General features: G+C 30.4%; 3 protein-coding genes across 21 annotated transcripts; 2 read left to right on the top strand and 1 right to left on the bottom strand.

Annotated features, from left to right (window-relative positions):
- The first annotated feature begins 3,145 nt into the window (after nucleotides 1–3,145).
- On the top strand, nucleotides 3,146–4,037 carry LOC122723839. Its single transcript, XM_043957731.1, has 2 exons — nucleotides 3,146–3,494; nucleotides 3,724–4,037. The coding sequence occupies exons 1-2, from the start codon at nucleotides 3,146–3,148 to the stop codon at nucleotides 4,035–4,037; spliced, it is 663 nt and encodes a 220-aa protein (XP_043813666.1).
- A 2,150-nt stretch (nucleotides 4,038–6,187) lies between these two features.
- Nucleotides 6,188–8,523, bottom strand: LOC122723791 (shikimate O-hydroxycinnamoyltransferase-like). Its single transcript, XM_043957320.1, has 3 exons — nucleotides 8,361–8,523; nucleotides 7,872–8,283; nucleotides 6,188–7,320 (listed from the first exon to the last, which is right to left on the bottom strand). Exons 2-3 carry the CDS (start codon nucleotides 8,277–8,279, stop codon nucleotides 6,436–6,438), a joined length of 1,293 nt encoding a protein of 430 aa, XP_043813255.1. The 5' UTR covers nucleotides 8,280–8,283; nucleotides 8,361–8,523; the 3' UTR covers nucleotides 6,188–6,435.
- Nucleotides 8,524–15,688: 7,165 nt separating this feature from the next.
- On the top strand, nucleotides 15,689–18,904 carry LOC110616914 (metal transporter Nramp5). 19 transcript variants are annotated; one of them, XM_043957890.1, is made up of 9 exons: nucleotides 15,689–15,933; nucleotides 16,098–16,138; nucleotides 16,306–16,368; nucleotides 16,425–16,545; nucleotides 16,649–16,758; nucleotides 17,523–17,600; nucleotides 17,693–17,743; nucleotides 18,085–18,107; nucleotides 18,424–18,904. In XM_043957890.1, the coding sequence occupies exons 4-9, from the start codon at nucleotides 16,425–16,427 to the stop codon at nucleotides 18,461–18,463; spliced, it is 423 nt and encodes a 140-aa protein (XP_043813825.1). In that variant the 5' UTR covers nucleotides 15,689–15,933; nucleotides 16,098–16,138; nucleotides 16,306–16,368; the 3' UTR covers nucleotides 18,464–18,904. The 19 variants fall into 19 exon arrangements, with proteins under 19 accessions (XP_043813825.1, XP_043813824.1, XP_043813831.1 ...); XM_043957889.1 differs by lacking the exon at nucleotides 16,306–16,368 and having other exon boundaries at nucleotides 16,369–16,545; XM_043957896.1 differs by lacking the exon at nucleotides 17,693–17,743 and having other exon boundaries at nucleotides 16,467–16,545.
- Nucleotides 18,905–19,199: the final 295 nt, after the last annotated feature.

Genomic DNA, 19,199 nt, shown 5'->3' with positions numbered 1-19,199 from the left:
TTGGCACAATTTGGGAGGGTAGTTTCCCTTGTGATTCTAGCTTGCTTACTGATGTAGCAAGTTGGCTCATTTGATTCTCCAAATTCTGGATGCTTGACTTTGTTTCCTATTGAAAAGCAAGAGTGCTATTAGCAAGGGATTGAACAATGTCTTCTAGAGACATACCTGATTTTGCAGCTTGATAGTTGGTTCTTGGTTGGTAGTTCTGTTGTCTATTCCCATAGCTAAGGTTTGGATGATCTCTCCACCCGGGATTATAAGTTCTTGAAAATGGGTTATACTTTATTTGTTGTTCATTGAACCCTCCAATAGCATTTACTTGTTGTTCTCCTTCCTGAAGGATAGGACACATATCTATGGGATGGTTGGCTTGTTTGCAAATGCCACAAGTTCGTACATTATTCCCTGCAGCCAATTATTGAATTGCAGCTGTTAGTTGTGAAATTTTAGAATCTAAAGATGCAATACTTACTTCATTGGCATTTCTTGAAATGTCCTCTTCTTGACCATACTGTCTAGAATTGGCAGCTAATTTGGAGATTAAAGTTTTACCTTCTTCAGGTTCCATTTCTACAATGGCTCCTCCACTAGCAGCATCTATTATTCTTCGTTCTAATGGAAAAAGCCCTTCGTAAAAGTGAAGATTAAGTTGTTTTGGAGTGATTTCATGTTTTGGACAACTTGCAATTAATTTCTTATACCTTTCCCAATATTCATGTAAAGTTTCATTTTTTATTTGTTTAATTCCACTTATTTCCTTTCTTATTGATGATGCTTTAGTCGCTGGAAAAAATCTTTCTAAGAATAAGTCTCTAATTTGCACCCAAGTGGTGATTGAACCTGGGGGAAAATAGTAGAGCCAATCCTTAGCAGATTCAATTAAAGTGAAAGGAAAAGCTACCAACCTTATTTGTTCGTCAGTTATACCTTGTGGTCTCATACTTGAACAAACCACATAAAACTCTTTTAGATGACGATGAGGGTCTTCATTCTCCAAACCTTGGAATTTTGGTAACATATGAATCATACCTGTTTGTAATTCCAAGGGTGCATTCAGTATTGGGTATGTGATGCAAAGGGATTGCTCTTCAGCGGCAGCAGCTGCGGCCATATTGTCTCTTTGGTTTGTGTCAACTGGAGGCTCGGTTGGTGTTGAAGATGAGGTCTCTTCGGTGCGCAGAGGGGATCGGGCAGATGGTTGAGAGGCTCCTGAATTGGCCTGTTTTTGCAACTTGGTTGCTTTTCTCAACCTTTTTGCAGTCTTCTCGATTTCTGGATCAAACTGAATCCTGCTATTCTCAGATTTGGTCATAAAAACAAAAAAAAATTGTTAGAGGTCCCCGACAATGGCGCCAAAATTTGACGGGTGTCGAATCCGTCAATTTAAAATTTACTTTCCTTTTCTCAATTGACAAGAACTTGTAGACAGGGTAAGTGAGTATCGATTCCACAGAGACCTTAATCTTGTTTAATTTAGATGACCAATTTAAAATAGAAGAATAGTTTAATTCAAAAAGTGAGAAGAAGAGAATTTTTTTATGAGAGGGGTTTTGCCTTGGGCAAGCCAATAAAAATAAACCTAAAAGAGAAAAGAAAATAAATAAATAAATAATGTAATTGAAAATTGAGAAACAAATAATTAATTAAAACTTTCAGCTGAAGGTAATCAAATTGAGGTATTTTGTAGTTAATCATTGGTTAGAAACTAAATATTTCATATTATTATCTATTGTTTCGTTATAGTGGTCAAACACGCGAATCCCACTAATTCTTCCTTATGAATAAATTAATCCGCTTCGCGCTTAAATTAATTCCTAGTTAACTAACAATCCCAACACGCGTGTAGATTTAATTAGTCAACTGCATTAAGAGAGAAGAACCCAAACTTGATCAATAAAAACATGCATTTTATTTAAATCAAATCCACTAATTTCTTAATATAAACTAATATAATAATTGCTACTTGTTATTAACCCAATTAAAAAATTACGGATTTAACTAGATTAATTAGCAATATGTTGTCTTTCCAAGAGATTCAATGGACCCCTTGAATTCTCAAGAAAACAACAATGGAGGTGATGTTTCTCGAATTCAGAAATTAATAGAAAATAGAAAATAAGATGAAGAGAATTAAAGTGCATAACTTTACAACTTGAACAAACCTCAATTTAATTTAACCTTCAACTGAAAATAAATTGTTTAGCCACTCATGACCATAATAAAATTATAAAAACTAAGTAAAAGAGAAGAAAAAGAAAAGAAGATGGAGAAGAAAGTGGGGGGCAATAAGAGAGGAAATGAGAGTGAGAGGTAGAATGTGATTCTGGTTGAATGCTAGGAGCCTTTATATAGGCACAAAAAGATAAAATTTAAAATAAAATCTATTATCCCAATCTTATCTCTATCCTAATATTATCTCTATTAGGGGTGAGCAGTATTCGGTTCAAACCGAAAAAATCGACTGAACCGAACCGATTTAAAATTTTGGTTCGGTTTTTTATACATTTCGGTTCGGTTCGGTTCGGTTTTTAATTTCAAAAATTTTGGTTATTTCGGTTCGGTTCAATTTTGATCAGAAAAAAACCGAAAAAACCGAACCGAACCGATTAGTGATAATAATATATTTTTTCAATAATATAGAGAAATTAAATCATATTAAGATTAAAATATTTTAATTAAATTTTAAAATATTAAAAATAAAGTGTAAAAAATAAAAAAATTATTAAAAATCAAAACCGATCAAACCAAACCGAATCGAACCGAATCAGATCGGTTCGGTTCGATTCGGTTTCTAACCAAAATCGGTTCGGTTCGGTTTTCATGAACACTAAAATTTTGGTTTTCGGTTTATTCGGTTCGGTTCGGTTCGGTTTTGAACCAAACCGACCGAATGCTCACCCCTAATCTCTATCCTCATCTTCTCTCTATCCACTTGAAGCTGATCTTATCCTTGCTTAGGTGGCAAAATCTATCTTATCTCTCCATCGCCTCGAGTTACAGGTTTGGTCAAGATTGTAGCCTCCCAGTATAAAAAATTCTTTAATTCAGCTTTTTTTTCTTCCTTTTCTCACCTTCTGCTCACAAATCTGTCCAAAATTAAATTCAAATTAAAATTAAATATTTATATCAAAATTACAGTAAAATCATGGAATTAAATGAGAACAAAATTGTGAGTTTTTGCAACTCATCAGTCCTCTTTAGGCTTTTTGATGATTTTTTCACCAGTGCTTCTCTTTCGTCCTCTATTCATGCCTCCTTTATTTCTTTGATTCTGAAAGTTGTGGGTGCCTCAAGAGCAAATGATTTTAGACCAATCAGTCTGATCCATGGTGTTTATAAAATTGTTTCTAAAGTGTTGGCCGCTAGGCTCAAGAAAGTACTCCCTCTAATCATCAGTAAGAATCAATGTGCTTTTGTTTCAGGTAGGCAAATTCTTGACGGTTTTCTCATTGCTTCAGAAGTAATTGATTTTCACAAGAAGGCTGGGGAGGGATGTTTTCTGTTTGCTGGAACCATTTGGACCACACTATGTCATGCATGGGTTTTGGGTTAAAATAGAGAAAATGGATATGGATTTTTATCTCAAAGGCAAGAGTTAATATTTTAATCAATAGGTGCCCTTTAGAGGAATTCGCCTTGCAAAATGGCCTACGCTAAGGTGATCCACTTCTCTCTTTTTATTTATTATTGCTGCTGAACTGCTGGTTTTTCTTATCAATTCAGCTATCAAGAATGGCCATCTTAAAGGTGTTAAAGTAGGTGCTAGAAGCTATAGCTTCTCCATTTCTCATTTATGCTTCGCAAATGATACTCTCCTTCTCACTACTCCTCATATTGATAATAGTTTGGCAATCTCAAGAATCCTTTATTGTTTTTATTATATGTCTGGCTTGAGTGTCAATTTCCATAAGAGTATGCTTTTTGGTATTGGTGTTTCTTTGGATGTGACTCAGGAAGCTGCCAATCTCTGTTGCTGTAATATTGGTTTTTTACTAACAAGATATCTCGGTTTTCCTCTTAGTGCTAATAGTAGATGATGTAGCACATGGTCACCAATACTCCATAATGTTGAAAATAGATTGTCTTTTTAAAAGGTAAAGTTCTCTCAATGGCTGGAATGTTAACTTTGATCAATTCATGCATCAGCAGTTCGTATACGAGACTTTTTTATTATCTTTCTATCTTTAAGGTCTTAAAAGGATAGCTAATAAAATTAAGGTTCGTATACGAGACTTTTTTTTTTGGTCTGGTGGTGTGTCTGATAAAAAATTACACCTTATTACTGGAATACTCTGATTCAGTTTAAAACAGATGGTGCTTTAGGGATTAAAAACATCAGCTCGGAAAATCAAGCCCTTCTCTTCAAGTAGATTTGAAGACCTAGTACTGACCAAGAATCTCTTTGGGCTAGGTCTTAAAATCCAAGTATATTTTTCAGGTGGGTGGTGGGCTTTCTATAGCTGTGGGTAATAAATTGTCCCCTATTTGGGCTGACATCCAAAGGGATGCATCTTTCATTTTAGAAAATATATCTTTTGCTATTGGTAATGGGGACAAAATAACTTTTTTGCATGACAAATGGCTTGGTGAAATACCTTTGAAATTTATTTTTAACAGACTTTTTAATTTATCATCAGATCAGGATGCTATGATGGTGATCTGGGTTATTAGGATAATGGGATTTGGATTTGGAAGCTCTTTTGGAAGTCCAACCTATGGGAGTGGGAGTTTATCTCTTTGAGTCGCTTGCTATTATTAGTAATGTGAATTTATGCAATTTTAAGCAAGACCATCTCATTTGGAAACCGGAAAAAAAAATGGGTTCTTTCTGTGAAATCTCTTTATAAATGTTTGCTAGCCTCATCTTGTGATATGAAATTGGGGTATTGCTCCACCAAAGGTTGAAAATTTGATCTAGTTGATAAGTCATGGTAGATTATGTTCAAAAGAATGGCTTTGTCATCTTGTATCATCCCACCTGACATGTCCAAGATGTGATATGTTTGTGAAAACTATCTCTCATATCTTTATTCACTATTTATTTTCTTAGAATGTCTGGGTGTGGTTCCTTAGATGGTGGGGTTGTTCTTTTGTGTTCCCATTGCTTTTGGCTGAATGGAAATTCTTAGTGGTTGGTAAATTTCAATGAAAATTTTAGGTTGCTTTAGCTTATGCTATTCTATGGTCCTTTTAGTTGACAAGAAATAATAAAATCTTTGATGAGAAAGATGCTTAATGAATGAGTTCTGTTGTCTCATTTTGCACCGTGTTTCTATTTGGATGAAGGCTCTACATGTTTTCGTTCTCTACTCTGGCCTTCTTTTGCTTTCATCTTTTAAGGCTATTAAGGGTTGGACCAATGGCTCTCAAACTCAAAGAGTTAATATCCTTTGGGAAAAACCTGTTAATGGTTTGTTAAAATGGAATGTTGATAGATCCGCAAAAAGAGAAGCCTGGACTTGCAGGTACAGGTGTTGTTCTATGTAACTATGATAGTCATTTTCTTTGTTTCTTTTCTTGCTCTATTGGACAAAGTGCTTCTAATGCTGTAGAATTTTATGCCATTGAAAAGGGTTTGAGCATCCTTGTTGGTAAATCGAACTTGTGAAATGCTTATATGGGCATTGTCATTGAATCAAATTCTATGGTTGCAGTTTCTTGGACCTCCTCAAATGATAAGCATCTTTGGACTTTGGATCATGTTCACAGCTCAATTGTGAATTTTTCTAAAGTTTTTCCCTCCCATCGTTTTCAGCATGTTTTGCGTGAGATAAACTGGATTGCAGACTCGTTAGCCAAACAAGGTGTTTGTAGGCATGAAGATTTTATAGCTTGGTTATGATCTGTTTGTTTGTTGCTTAAGATTTTGTGTGCCTTATTCTCCTCTATTTCCAGAAACTTGTATTTCTAGCTCTAGATGTCTCTATCTTGAATCTGCCTTTGTGTATGTTTTTTTTGCTTTACCAAATTTTTTTTTTCACTTAGCATGCAAGAGCCTAAGTTGGGTATTTTGTTTGGGGCTGAATTAGTGGTGTGTGCTATACTAAGTTTTTCTTGGATTTTATAATAAATTATTCCACTTATCAAAAAAAAAATTAAGACAATAATTTTATAAATAATGCGAAAATACCATTTTCTAAACGCTAAAATAAAGTAGTGATCGGATAATTTCTACTGCGTGAAGGAATTAAAAAAGTTTCTAAAATCAACATATAAAAAATATATACAATATAATACTATTAGGGTTGCCTTTGTGTTATACTCGAAACAATCTAAAATGGAAAAAATTATCAAGTTTCCATTATTATAAAAAAGCTCATTATCTCAAAACATGACATCTAACATAATTGGAATGTTCAGTTGAAGTGGAAAGAAGAGAGTGATGTAGATCATTGCATACATAAAACTCATAGCAATACAAACTTGCATAAGAAATCAAAATTCATAAAACAACCTTTGGAAGGATTGCATGTGATCTGCCTGTAGACATATGGCCAATTGCCAACTTCCATCATCACTTGGAGTTTGCATTATGTATACCTTGCCTTCAAGTGGATTTGCAGGCCTCACAATTATGGGTTTTCCCATACCAAAATCAGCATCATAGAAAGGCAGCCTCATCCAACTAACAATGTTAAGGTTTGGGCATCGACAAGTATTAGCGCCTCGCAAGATAGGGGTTAGGTCATCCATTACTTCCAAGTAATCGATGGCCGATCTCATATACTCATCATCTATCCTCTTTATCTTTTTGTCAATTCTTTCAACAGTGTTTTTTAGTGTCTCTGATAAAATCTCACCGGATAAAGCAAATAGTGTTGCTGAAAATATTACATTACCAAAAAAGTTAGGAGGAAGTGGAGGATGCAATCTAGACCGACCATTAATGGGTATGAATAACTTGATTGGTTGATTATTAGATAAAGCGCGTGCTTTGCATGTGCAACGCCATATATGTGCAGTTAAGATCTCATAGGTAGTGTACTTTGTTTTTCCATCAGCATTCTTTACTTTGTTTTTCAAGGTTTCAAGTTGTTGAAGTGTGATCTTAAATATTTGAATACAATTTTGTTGTGATGTTAGGATTTGTGTGGCAGAGTTCATGGAAAGTGGCTTATCATACTCAGCATGTTCAAATGTTGGGGTTGGTGGAGCTCTACAGCGAAGAATGGTTCTATCAATGAACGGTGGCATTGTAATGGAGAGTCCTCGTGCAACATCACACCATGTGTTTATAAAATGGAGAGCCCCAAAACCATCTGCTAATATGTGATGAAAGCGAAGTCCGAGAGATAGTCCACCACATTTAAACTTAGTGACCTAACCACAAATAAAAAGTGAAACTCATTATTCTTTTCAAAATAAATAGAAAATTTTACTTTATTAATTGATTTTTTAATTTTAAAAATATATTAAAAGACGCTTAAAATTTTAAATAATTTACTAATTAATTATTTTATTAGTTTTAAATATTAAATATTTTATTATTTAGTTTTTTTAATATCATAAAACTTTTTATAAAAATATATAATCATTAGTTTTTTTTGCCGTATTAAGATTTTTTAAATTTTTTTATAATATATGACCAATAAAATTTAAAAAAGACTAATTAAATTTTTAAAATTTTATAAACTATTTTAATATATTTTTTAAAATTAAGTGACTAATTAATAATTTTTGTTTATACTACATAAACTAAAAAATTAATTTTCAAATATGTATCTTAGACTTCAAGTATGGCAAGTTTTAAATATTAAGATTATATTTAACTGAAAATTTTTATTTAAATCGAATTTATAAATTTTGATGATCTAACTAAATTTTTTACGTCTCTGAAATAATAAATAAATAAAATACGTCTGAGTTTGTACCTGAACAGCAAGAATTGGGAAAGAAGAAATGCCTTGTGAATAATCAACTGAAGGAATGAGTTGAGAAACTTCCACGAGCATCAAGTCACCAACTTCATCTAATTCAGAGTCTGTTTCAGCCTCTATGAACAACACACCTTCATTATTACAAACAATTTCAAGTCTACCTTTGTTATCTCTTCCTAACCTTCCGGCCACCGGATAAAACGGCACAAGAACTTTGCTCAAAGCTTCCTTTAGCACTTTAGATTCAAAGGAGATTGGATGATCAGCTGCCTTGTAGAAGTACACTGTAGGAATGTTGTTTCTTTCATGGATTCGATCTAAATTAGAGAGCCACTGGTGCTGATTATTAGGCAAATCTTCAGCTTGATGTATCAGATTAGATTCCTTTATGTCGATCTTCATTGATCTGATTGTAATTATACAAAGAAAAAAAAATTAATTACACAAATTATACACTTAAAATGAAATATTTTACAGACGTACCTTTTGTGGGTTAGCAATAGAAAGATATTGTGTGGCCTTAAGAGCAAGAAATGGAGTTGGAGAAGATAAAGAAATTAGGGTTGGATGCCTTTTCTCTTTTTCCCTATATATATTTATGAATTCCTTTCATCTTGCTTTTTTTTATTTTTTGAAAAGAGATCTCGTTGAACATCAAAGAGGCATAGAGCCATATATAAAGGTTTAATTTTACCCACCAATAATATTATGTGGACTGACAAAATGACTTGAATAAATTAATATTTAGTTGATATATTATAAAAAAACATTTTTAATTTAAGAGTAATAGCTATAAAATTATTGTATTAATACTATTATGAGAATAATCTAAAATTATTTTAAAAATAATTTTAAATTATTACCGATTACAGTTTAAGTATTTAAGATAATAATTTTTATTTATGATATTAAATTTATTTTGATAGTAATGATTTATTAATTGATATTTCAATTTTAAAAATAAATTAAATAATTTAAAATTTTTAAATTTATTAATTAATTTTTTTTATTAATTTTCACAGTCAGAGAAAAATTTAAAGTATAATATGGAGAAATTAATTAATATATATTTTTTAAAAATTTAATATATTTTATAAAAGAAATTTTATACTAAAAAAATTAAATAGTAAATATTTAATATAAGAGATAAATTTTTTTACTACTATTTTTCAAAACTAAAAAATCAATTAAAGTATTTTTTTTATATTACAAAGATTAATTATTATTTTTTTATGAATAATTTAATATGATGTTTATATATATATATATATATATATATTATTTTTTATAATATAAGGTAAAGTAATTTAAAAAAAGTTGAAATTTAGCAACATTTATTTTAATTCAAACTAATATTAATAATTATAAATAAACTATTACATTTCAAGAAAAATTAATACAAATTGCATAGATTGTCAATGCTAGTATTCTCCAAGAGCTTTTTTTCAAAAAAATATATTCTGAAGGTTTAAGTGTTACTCCTTTAATATAATTATTTTATATCTAAAACTTTTATTATGTGGTTAATATTTTACTTATTTTAATAAGATATAATAATATTATTATAAAAATAAACAAAAATGAAAAAAAAATTATCTAGTTTAATAAAATTTATCACTTAAATATTTAGCAAGGGTAAATGATTAAGATGCTTTTATTCTTATTAATATTTTTTTTATAATTTTAAAATCGAAATGATTTAATTTTGTTGATATGTATAGTTTTCTTTATAATAATGTTTACGGCATTTAAAAATTTAAGATAAAATACATAATAGAAGAGAGAGAAATTTGACAAGTTCAGTCAGCTGTGGTTTTCAGCAGGAAAAGCTGTGGGACTACTCTCCTAAAGATATACTTAGCTATTAATTCATAAAATGACAAACCTAATTATGAAGTGATAAGTAAATCTAGGGGTGTAAACGAATCGAGCCGAAATGAGTTTTGAAGAGCTCAAACTTGGTTCGTTAAAATTTTTTCGAGTCTGAGTCGAATTCGAGATTTACTCATATCGAACTCGAGCCGAGTATTAAGAAGCTCAAGTTTGGCTCGTTTAGCAAATGAGCTTAGACGAGTCGAGCTTTTATCAAGCTGAGTCAAGTTTTAATCGAGCTGCGTCTCGAATAGTTCACGAGTAATTTAATTTATTTACATGTATAATGAGTTTTAATTTAAAACTAATAAGTTTAAAACTAAAATAATTTTAGTTAAATAAGTATATTTACAAATTAGCATGTAAACTTATAAAGATGAGTTTTTAAATCTCAATGATTCAAATATATGCAAGTTTAAGAGTGTAACTAAACTATATAGAGCTGAATTTTAAAAAATTTAGATTTGGCTCATTAAAGTATATGCAGGGTTTCAGTTTATTTCTCTTACGATAGTAATTTCAGTTTGCTTAACGAGACTATTCACGAGCCTATTCGCGAGTCTGCTCATGAACTCAGAAACGAGCCGAGCTCACGAGCCTTAACGAGCCGAATGCTATGGAGTTCAAGCTTGGCTCGTTTACCAAACGAGCCTAAAAATTAAGTTCGAGCCTAAAAATTAAGCTCGAGCTTGACTCGTTTAGAAATCGAGTCGAACTCGGTCGAGCTTTTATCGAATCGAACCTCAAATAACTCACAAACGGTTTGGTTCATTTACACCCCTAACTAAATCGAAAAAAATAACTATTTCTATCCTTTGAAAAAATAAAAAACTTTTTAGCTCATACAAAATAATTTAAATGAAATCAATGAAATATGATAATTTTTCTTGAAAAATAGAGGAATTTTAATTTATATTTTATTTATTTTAAATTAAAATATAATATTAATGGTAAATTTATTTTTTTATATTTTAAATTTATAACAAGTTAAGTAAATAGCAATATTTCAATACAATACAATGGGATCTCCAAAATCCTATCCCAATCTTTTGCTGTCATGTTTTGAACCGCCGAATAAATGTTTTGTTTTGAATAGTACAACCAATAAATGTTTGGTCCATTAAGGAAAAAGCTTGTTGGCTCAATTTGATCCATAATAAATATGCATCAATAAGATTATTTAAATAATTTCATAATATATTTTTTATTTTATCATCTTTTTTCTATTTTTTTAAAAATAAAGTATAGAATTTAAAATTTAAGTTTTAAATTCTCTCTTAAATAAAATTCTATTTTCTCTAAATATTTCAACTACTTTATATCCTTCAATTTATTATAATTTTTTTATTATTAAGTTTTCACTTTTATTTTATATTTTTATACGATTTATTCTTCTTTATTAACTTTTTTTCTTAGACTCAAGAATACCGACTTCTACTTCATTTTCTCTTAAAACTTTTTTAATTTTCATCTCTTTTACGTGCCAACTCCTACTACAAGATCATTTTCTTCTATATATTTTTCTTCTTTGTCTTTATCGAGAATACCTTATTAGATTTAAGAATATCAATATCTCTATTTATTATTGAAGGATGATTTAAATTTTATCTTCATTTTTATAAGAACATCCGACATCTATATAAAAAGACACTTCATCTCATCTTTATATCATTTTCATTATTCTTTTGAATTTTTTTCACTATTTAGCGGTATATTTTGCTATAATGAAAGGAAAGAAAATAAAAAAGTATTATGTTGTTTTTGAAGATGTTAACCCTAGAATATACATTTCTTGGCAGAGTATACATGTAATGATATTAATGTTAACAAGAGTTTATATAAATCTTATATTACAAAAGCAGAAGCTATTGAAGCATACAATATTAATTTAAGCTATTGAAGCATACAAAATATTTTAATTAAGTGATTTTTAAATAAAAATAAATTAATTTATACGAAAATTGAGAATTTCATATTACCACGTGGATTGCATTATATTTTTTTATAAAATTTCTTTTAATTTTAAATTATATGTCATAATTTTATTGGATGAATATGTATATACAGGTACATGGCAGAATTTTTACGTATCCAATACTTAGTATGACTAAACCCTAAACCACTATGTAGAAGTTCAACTTGATTGAAGAGTAGCCAAAATGTGTGTGTATATTTACACATCCTTCCCCGCCGGATTGCGTTGTGCTAATAAAATGAAAAAAAAAAAAATCTAAGGGCCAAAATTGAACTTAAATAATTTTAGGCGCTAAATTAGAAAAAAAAAAAACTAAAAGTATAAAGGAAGGACTGGATACTGAAATATATATTACTGCAAAAACATATCTAAAGAAATAATTATAAATTATTGTTTTATATTTTAATTGTGGTTATAAATAAATAATAATAATTTGAGAATCACTATAATTACTTTCAATTATTAATTATAAGATAATAATTTATATTTTTAATAAATTAAAATTATAATTTTATTAAATGTAAAATAAATATTTTATTAAAATATATTATTATATACAATAAAAAAATAATTTTTTTATAATAATTTTAAATAATTATCAAACTATTATCTTAATAGTATTAAAACAACAATTTTACCTTCTCCCTAAAATACCATTACTTGAATTCTAAAAATAGTAGCATATTTTCTTTTAATTTGTGAATAAATTGTTAAATATTATAACATTTTCTAATCTCTTTGATCAGTCTCACCTTCTGTTTTTTTTTTTTTTTTTTTTCTCTCTTTATTATTATCATTTTCCTTTTCGAAAATTTTTTCTTAGCATTTTCTCGTTTTCTTAATTATCCAACTGATCCACACTATAATTTCTCAACTTGTGATACCCACCACCTAGGCTCTGCAATCATTGGGTCCAAAAGTGGGTTAAACAGTTTGATAAGTGATGTTCTTATGAATATTTTTCACTTTTTTCCTCTTTACTGCTACCTATAAACCATTTAGGTGGTGAGTATTCATAAGAATATTGCTTCAGTAATTGCATAGTCCACTTTGTAGTTGACGGGTGTCGAATCCGTCAATTTAAAATTTATTTCTCTTTTCTCGATTGACAAGAACTTGTAGACAGGGTAAGTGAGTATCGATCCCACATAAACTTTAATCTTGTTTAATTTAGATGGCCAATTAATTCAAAAAGTGAGAAAAAGAGAATTTTTTGAGGAGAGGGGTTTTGCCTTGGGCAAGCCAATAAAAATAAACTTAAAAGAAAAATAATAAATAATGCAATTGAAATTGAAGAAACAAATAGTTAAAAACTTTCAGCTGAAGGTAATTAAATTGAGGTATTTTGCAGTTGATCATTTGTTAGAAATAAAATATTTCATATTATTATCTATTGGTTGGTTATAGTGGTCAAACACGCGAATCCCACCAATTCTTCCTTATGAATAAATTAATCCGCTTCGCGCTTAAATTAATTCCTAGTTAACTAACAATCCCAACACCCATGTAGATTTAATTAGTCAACTGCATTAAGAGAGAAGAACTCAAACTTGATCAATAAAAACACGCGTTTTATTTAAATCAAATCTACTAATTTCTTAATATAAACTAATATATTAATTGCTACTTGTTATTAACCCAATTAAACAATTACGGATTTAATTAGATTAATTAGTAATATGTTGTCTTTCAAAGAGATTCAATGGGCCCCTTGAATTCTCAAGAAAATAATAATGGAGGTGGTGTTTCTCAAATTCAGAAATTAATAGAAAATAAAAATAAGATGAAGAGAGTTGTAGTGCATAACCTCACAACTTGAATAAACCTCAAATTAATTTAACCTTCAACTGAAAATAAATTGTTTAGCCACTCATGGCCATAATAAAATTATAACACTACAAAAAAACTGTGAAATTGTGACCAAAATTAGCGACCAAATTTTTTGGTCGCTATATAGCTACCAATCAGCGACCATTCTGCGACTGAATGAATGAAATAATATTTTTATTTAACAAAAAGCTTAACGACCAATTTTTGGTCGTTAATTGGTCGCTATTTAGCGACCAAATATAAAATGGTCGCTAATTTAGCGGGAATTAATGGCGCGAGTTATTAGCGACCATATTTGCGACGAAATCGCAACAACTTTTTGGGCGGGAATATTTAGCGACCATATTTAGCGACTAAAATAATTAGTCGCTAAATAGCGACCAATCAGCGACCAATCAACGACCATTTTATTTTTAAAATTTTAATTTAATTTTTAATTAAATTTTATTTTATTTAAAATTTTAAATTAAGTAATTTCAATTCGGTATATAAAACGACGTCGTTTTGACAATTTAAGGGATGCTCTAATCTAGGGATGTAAACGGGTAGGGTACCCGTGAAAATTAAACTATCCGAACCCGAACCCGATTTATATTAGTAATATCCGAACCCGTTCCGAACCCGATTAAAAATTAATTTAAACTATCCGAATCCGTTTCAAACCCGATTATTATTATCCGAATAAAACCCGAACCCGTTTAATCTTATATATTTTAATTAATAATTTATATAAAAAATATTTTTCATTAATAATTTTCATATAAAAAATATAATATTTCTAAAGAATATTTAAATTTAAATTTTTAAATAAAAATATATAAAAAAAATTTATAAATATTATTATAAAATATATTTTTTTATATTAGATTAATTATTTATATAAACGAATTCGGGTAGTGGGTACCATGTACATAAAATCTGAATCTGATCCGAACCTGCAATGGGTATTATTTTTAAAACCCGAATCCGTCCCAAACCCGATTGTAACTACCCAAATCCGTCCTATTAGGGTTCGGTCGGATCGGATACCCGAAAAATACCCGATCCGTTTACATCCCTACTCTAACCTAATTCCTAATCCTAATCTCTAATCCCTAATATCTAATTAATCCCTAATCCCTAATAAAATTAACCCTAATTCCTAATTCCTAATTTATAATCTCTAACTTTAATTCCTAATTAATTCCTAATTCATAATAAAATTAACCCTAATCTCTAATTCCTAATCCCGAATCCCTGATCCCTAATTCATAATCCCTAACCCTAATCCCTAATTTTAATCTCTAAAATAGCGATCAATCAACGACCATTTTATTTTTAAAATTTTAATTTAAATTTTAATTAAATTTTATTTTATTTAAAATTTTAAATTAAGTAATTTCAATTCGGTATATAAAACGACGTCGTTTTGACAATTTAAGGGATGCTCTAATCTAGGGATGTAAACGGGTAGGGTACTCGTGAAAATTAAATTACCCGAACCCGAACCCGATTTATATTAGTAATATCTGAACCCGTTTCGAACCCGATTAAAAATTAATTTAAACTATCCGAATCCGTCCCAAACCCGATTATTATTATTCGAATAAAATCCGAACCCGTTTAATCTTATATATTTTAATTAATAATTTATATAAAAAATATTTTTCATTAATAATTTTCATTTAAAAAATATAATATTTCTAAAGAATATTTAAATTTAAATTTTTAAATAAAAATATATAAAAAAAATGTATAAATATTATTATAAAATATATTTTTTATATTAGATTAATTATTTATATAAATGGATTCGGGTAGTGGGTACCCTGTACATAAAACCCGAATCCGATCCGAACCCGCAACGGGTATTATTTTTAAAACCCAAACTCAATTATAACTACCCAAATCCGTCCTATTAGAGTTCGGTCGGATCGGATACCCGAAAATACCCGATTTTAAATTCGATTTTCGATTAGATCGAACCGAACCGAAATCACCTATACTATGTCGTTTTGAAATTTAAAATCACCTATACTATGATTTCGATTCGATTCGATTTTAAATTCAAAATTTTCGATTAGACCGAACCGAACCGAAATCACCTATACTATGTCGTTTTAAAATGTACCCTTATTTGCCCTAAATCTAAAAGTGGTGCCACTGAGCAGAGACGCTAATCTCCATTCCACGCCGCCTCACGTCACGCATATCAGTCTCCACTGAGTAGAGACGCTAATCGGCGTCGGTCGTCGCTCTCCACGCAATCGTCGGTCGTCGCTCTCCAGTCCATCGGCTCTCCGCGCCGTCAGCAACTTGGTTGTCCTCAATCCTCTGTCTTCCTCAGCCCTCAGTCTTCCTCAGTTCTCAGTCCTCAGTCCTCATCAACAACTGTAAAAGGTATGTTAATGTTCTTTAATTTATTTGGCTTCTTTGGATAACAGTGTTGGTTTCTTTGGCTTATCTTGATCCTGGAAACCGTAAGCTCTCTCTCTCTCTTCTCTGTATGTTTTGAACATGCGAATATCAATAGTACTGACCCAGAAACTTTGGCATCTGCACAGTGGAGACTAATATGCAAGCTGGAGCAAACCATGGTTATGAGGTAAAACAAACAAACACACATACATATGTATGTATGTATGTATGTATGTATTATCCTCTTTGATTTGAGCGATTATCCGGGCAGTTTTGTCCTCAATTTGAGAAACTGATCTCATGTATGTCAATTGACTTGTAATTTTTATAAATTCCAACTTCTATGGATCATAGTCATCGGCTTGGTTTTTGCTCTGATAATTCAGTCACTTGCTGCAAATCTTGGTGTAAGCACAGGTAAGAAGTCATACATACATACATGATACGAACATACATACATCGCTCTTATTAAGATGGGATTGATATCAGAAAAACATCTGGCTGAGTTGTGCAAGGTGGAGTACCCAAAATATGTGAAGCTTTGTTTATGGTTACTGGCTGAGGTTGCTGTCATAGCTGCAGATATACCAGAAGGTATTGATTTTTCTCATTATTTCTTTGTTATTATTCTTTTTATAAAGGAAAATAAAAATTAAATATATTTTGAATTTAATTAATTTCTCTTTTTTTTTTCTAGTAATTGGAACAGCTTTCGCACTAAATATACTGTTTCATATCTCACTATGGATTGGAGTTCTATTGACTGGTTTTAGCACTCTCCTGCTAATTGGCCTGCAGAAATATGGGGTATTTTTATATTTTTTAATTATATTTCTTTTTAATTCATAATTCATTCATATAATTATATATTGTGGATTAGCAAGTTTATTAATAGTAACATCCTAGTTATAATTATTAAATAAATTAAATAATATATAATTTCAAAATTTCATTGTATAGGTTAGAAAACTAGAAATAATATATAATCTTATGTCTCTTATCCTTATTCTCTTTAAAACATATATGTTAATGTTCTTTACTTTCATCATTCCTCTAATCCAAAAGCTGAGTTTTCTATTGATATAAACATAGGTCTCAGTTTAGTTCATCCCTTTCCCCCATGTGTTTGCTGTCTAACATAAGAAAATGAATCTTTTTTATTTCATGTTAGCCTCATCTGGGGTTTGTCATGTATTGAGGAGGCACTTCTGTATAAATTATTTCAATTGCAAAAAGGAATTTCTTTCTATCCAATTCACTACGGATTCTGAAAAATTAGTGAAGGGTTGCCAAGGGTTCATGCATTAGTCACAGTCAAAGAATATATGGGCAAAATTTAACATCTTTCACTGTTTCAATACTTCATGCTGTCATATTTTGGATGTCTGATAGGGGAAAAATTTCCATGAAAATGGCTGTTATTGAATCGTCTAAATTGGGGTTAATCTCTGACTAACTCTCACATGTATGTTGTTGATCTTAAAATGGGAATCCTCTTGGCTGTTAACTTCTTGTTTTAGACTCACATACATATATTGCTGGTCTTGAACGAGAATCTTCTTGGTTGTTAGGTGCTTGTTGTCCAGGAAAAGAGTGGCAGATTTCGAGGAACAGGGGTGTGGAAAATTCCCACTGGAGTTGTTGATGAGGTACATGCCTATTGCCTACAGTGAGGAGTTATTCAATGTTTGACTAATCATTTCACTTCATTAGTTGTTTATATGAGCTCTTCAACATATAGGGTGAGGATATCTTCAAGGCAGCTATGAGAGAAGTAAAAGAAGAGACAGGAGTAAGTGATAAATTATTATAGACTGATAGATGAATCCATAGTTCTAAAGACCACATGTTTCTGTTGCTCAGATTGACACAGAGTTTCACCAAACAATATAGACGGCATGCTAAGACAAAATCTAACACAGCTAAGAAAAGAGACTTTATACTTGTTACTAAAAATCTCCTTAATTCCTTTCAAATTCTTTTGATGCGGTCATGCTTTCTGGAGAAACTGCCCATGGAAAGTAAATGAACTGTGAACTTGGCTCATTCACTAATCAATGATCAATAGCTTTCTTATTTATTTTTTACGGTACTTGGGTGGACTTATAGCATAAACTGTTCATTTGTCTTCAGGATATGGGGCATCTTCTGGCAAGGTAAATATATTCTATGAGATCAATTATCTATATTTTTTAAATTAAAATCTTGAATAGCTACCTTTTTTCTCTAAAAAAAAAATAAAATTTGTCTCAATAATTTATGCCTACATATTCATTTGTCTTCACCTACAATGCTAATTTTACATGCCTGATCAGTTGTTATTTGTGGAATTTTAATAGCCCTCTGAGTTAAACACATACTCTGACATAGAGGCTGTGTACAATTGTTTGATGAATGAATATGAAGTTAAGGAAGAGGATTTGATCTTGTATGGCCAATCTATTAATGAGGATCAATTGTTCATTACTGCAGTAGGAGGATGGCAAGGAAGTCGAGTTTATGGTTTAGGTAGTGCTGCCTCTTCTGCCTTCTCTCAAACAGGAACTGGGGGAACATCAACAAATGTTCCATCATCCCAATCACCAGAATGGAAGAAAGCAATTGAAGCAAAGTTTGAAGAGAAGTATAATAGTTTGCAGAAACTTGTAGAAGACCAAAATCAGCTGATAGCTAAAATGCGTGATGAACTACAGACAGCGAAGATGGGACATCAGTCTTCCTCATTGATGCCATCATCGTCTGATATTCCTCCAGCTCATAGATCCCTTGGTGATTCACATATGGATTAGCATAATGTCATTTCTCACGTACTTAAATAATATATTTTATGATATGAATTTGATACTATTTGGATCCATTATATATTTTGAGATATTTTAAGTTTCTTAGTGTTGAACTATAGTAATGTTTTGAACTTTTAGATTGCAGAATTATGAAATGAAGTTTATGCGTATATATTGTCTTTGATGTTTTATGTATTGGAATGTGTGTGTAAATATTGATATTATAGCAGGTTTATGAATTTATTGAAAAAATGATATGAATCAGATTTAAATGCATTTATTAGTGACTAATCAGCCACAAAAATAAATTAAATAATAAATATTTTTTTAATTTTACTATTAATTTGCGATGAAATAGCGACTAATTGCTCTTCTCTAATGCGATCAAATAGCGACTAAATAGCGACCAAGTTAGCGACAAAAACAGCGACCATTTCCCGACCAAAATTTAACGATCAATTTACT

This window comes from Manihot esculenta, chromosome 6, assembly GCF_001659605.2.
Source record: "Manihot esculenta cultivar AM560-2 chromosome 6, M.esculenta_v8, whole genome shotgun sequence".
NCBI classification, from domain to species: Eukaryota; Viridiplantae; Streptophyta; class Magnoliopsida; order Malpighiales; family Euphorbiaceae; genus Manihot; species Manihot esculenta.
The sequence above is the reverse complement of the archived record's forward strand: the minus strand, read 5'-3'. Positions and strand labels throughout refer to the sequence as shown.

Excerpts from the sequence above, each read along its gene's own strand:
- LOC122723839 (XM_043957731.1), top strand. The coding sequence starts at position 3,146 with ATGGAATTAAATGAGAACAAAATTGTGAGTTTTTGCAACTCATCAGTC. Across the intron at positions 3,495-3,723 it reads CAAGAAGGCTGGGGAGGGAT|CTATCAAGAATGGCCATCTT; the intron begins GTTTTCTGTTTG and ends TTATCAATTCAG.
- LOC122723791 (XM_043957320.1), bottom strand. The coding sequence starts at position 8,279 with ATGAAGATCGACATAAAGGAATCTAATCTGATACATCAAGCTGAAGAT. Across the intron at positions 7,321-7,871 it reads TCCCAATTCTTGCTGTTCAG|GTCACTAAGTTTAAATGTGG; the intron begins GTACAAACTCAG and ends ATTTGTGGTTAG.
- LOC110616914 (XM_043957886.1), top strand. Across the intron at positions 17,601-18,084 it reads CCACTGGAGTTGTTGATGAG|GATATGGGGCATCTTCTGGC; the intron begins GTACATGCCTAT and ends ATTTGTCTTCAG. Across the intron at positions 18,108-18,423 it reads ATGGGGCATCTTCTGGCAAG|TAGGAGGATGGCAAGGAAGT; the intron begins GTAAATATATTC and ends TCATTACTGCAG.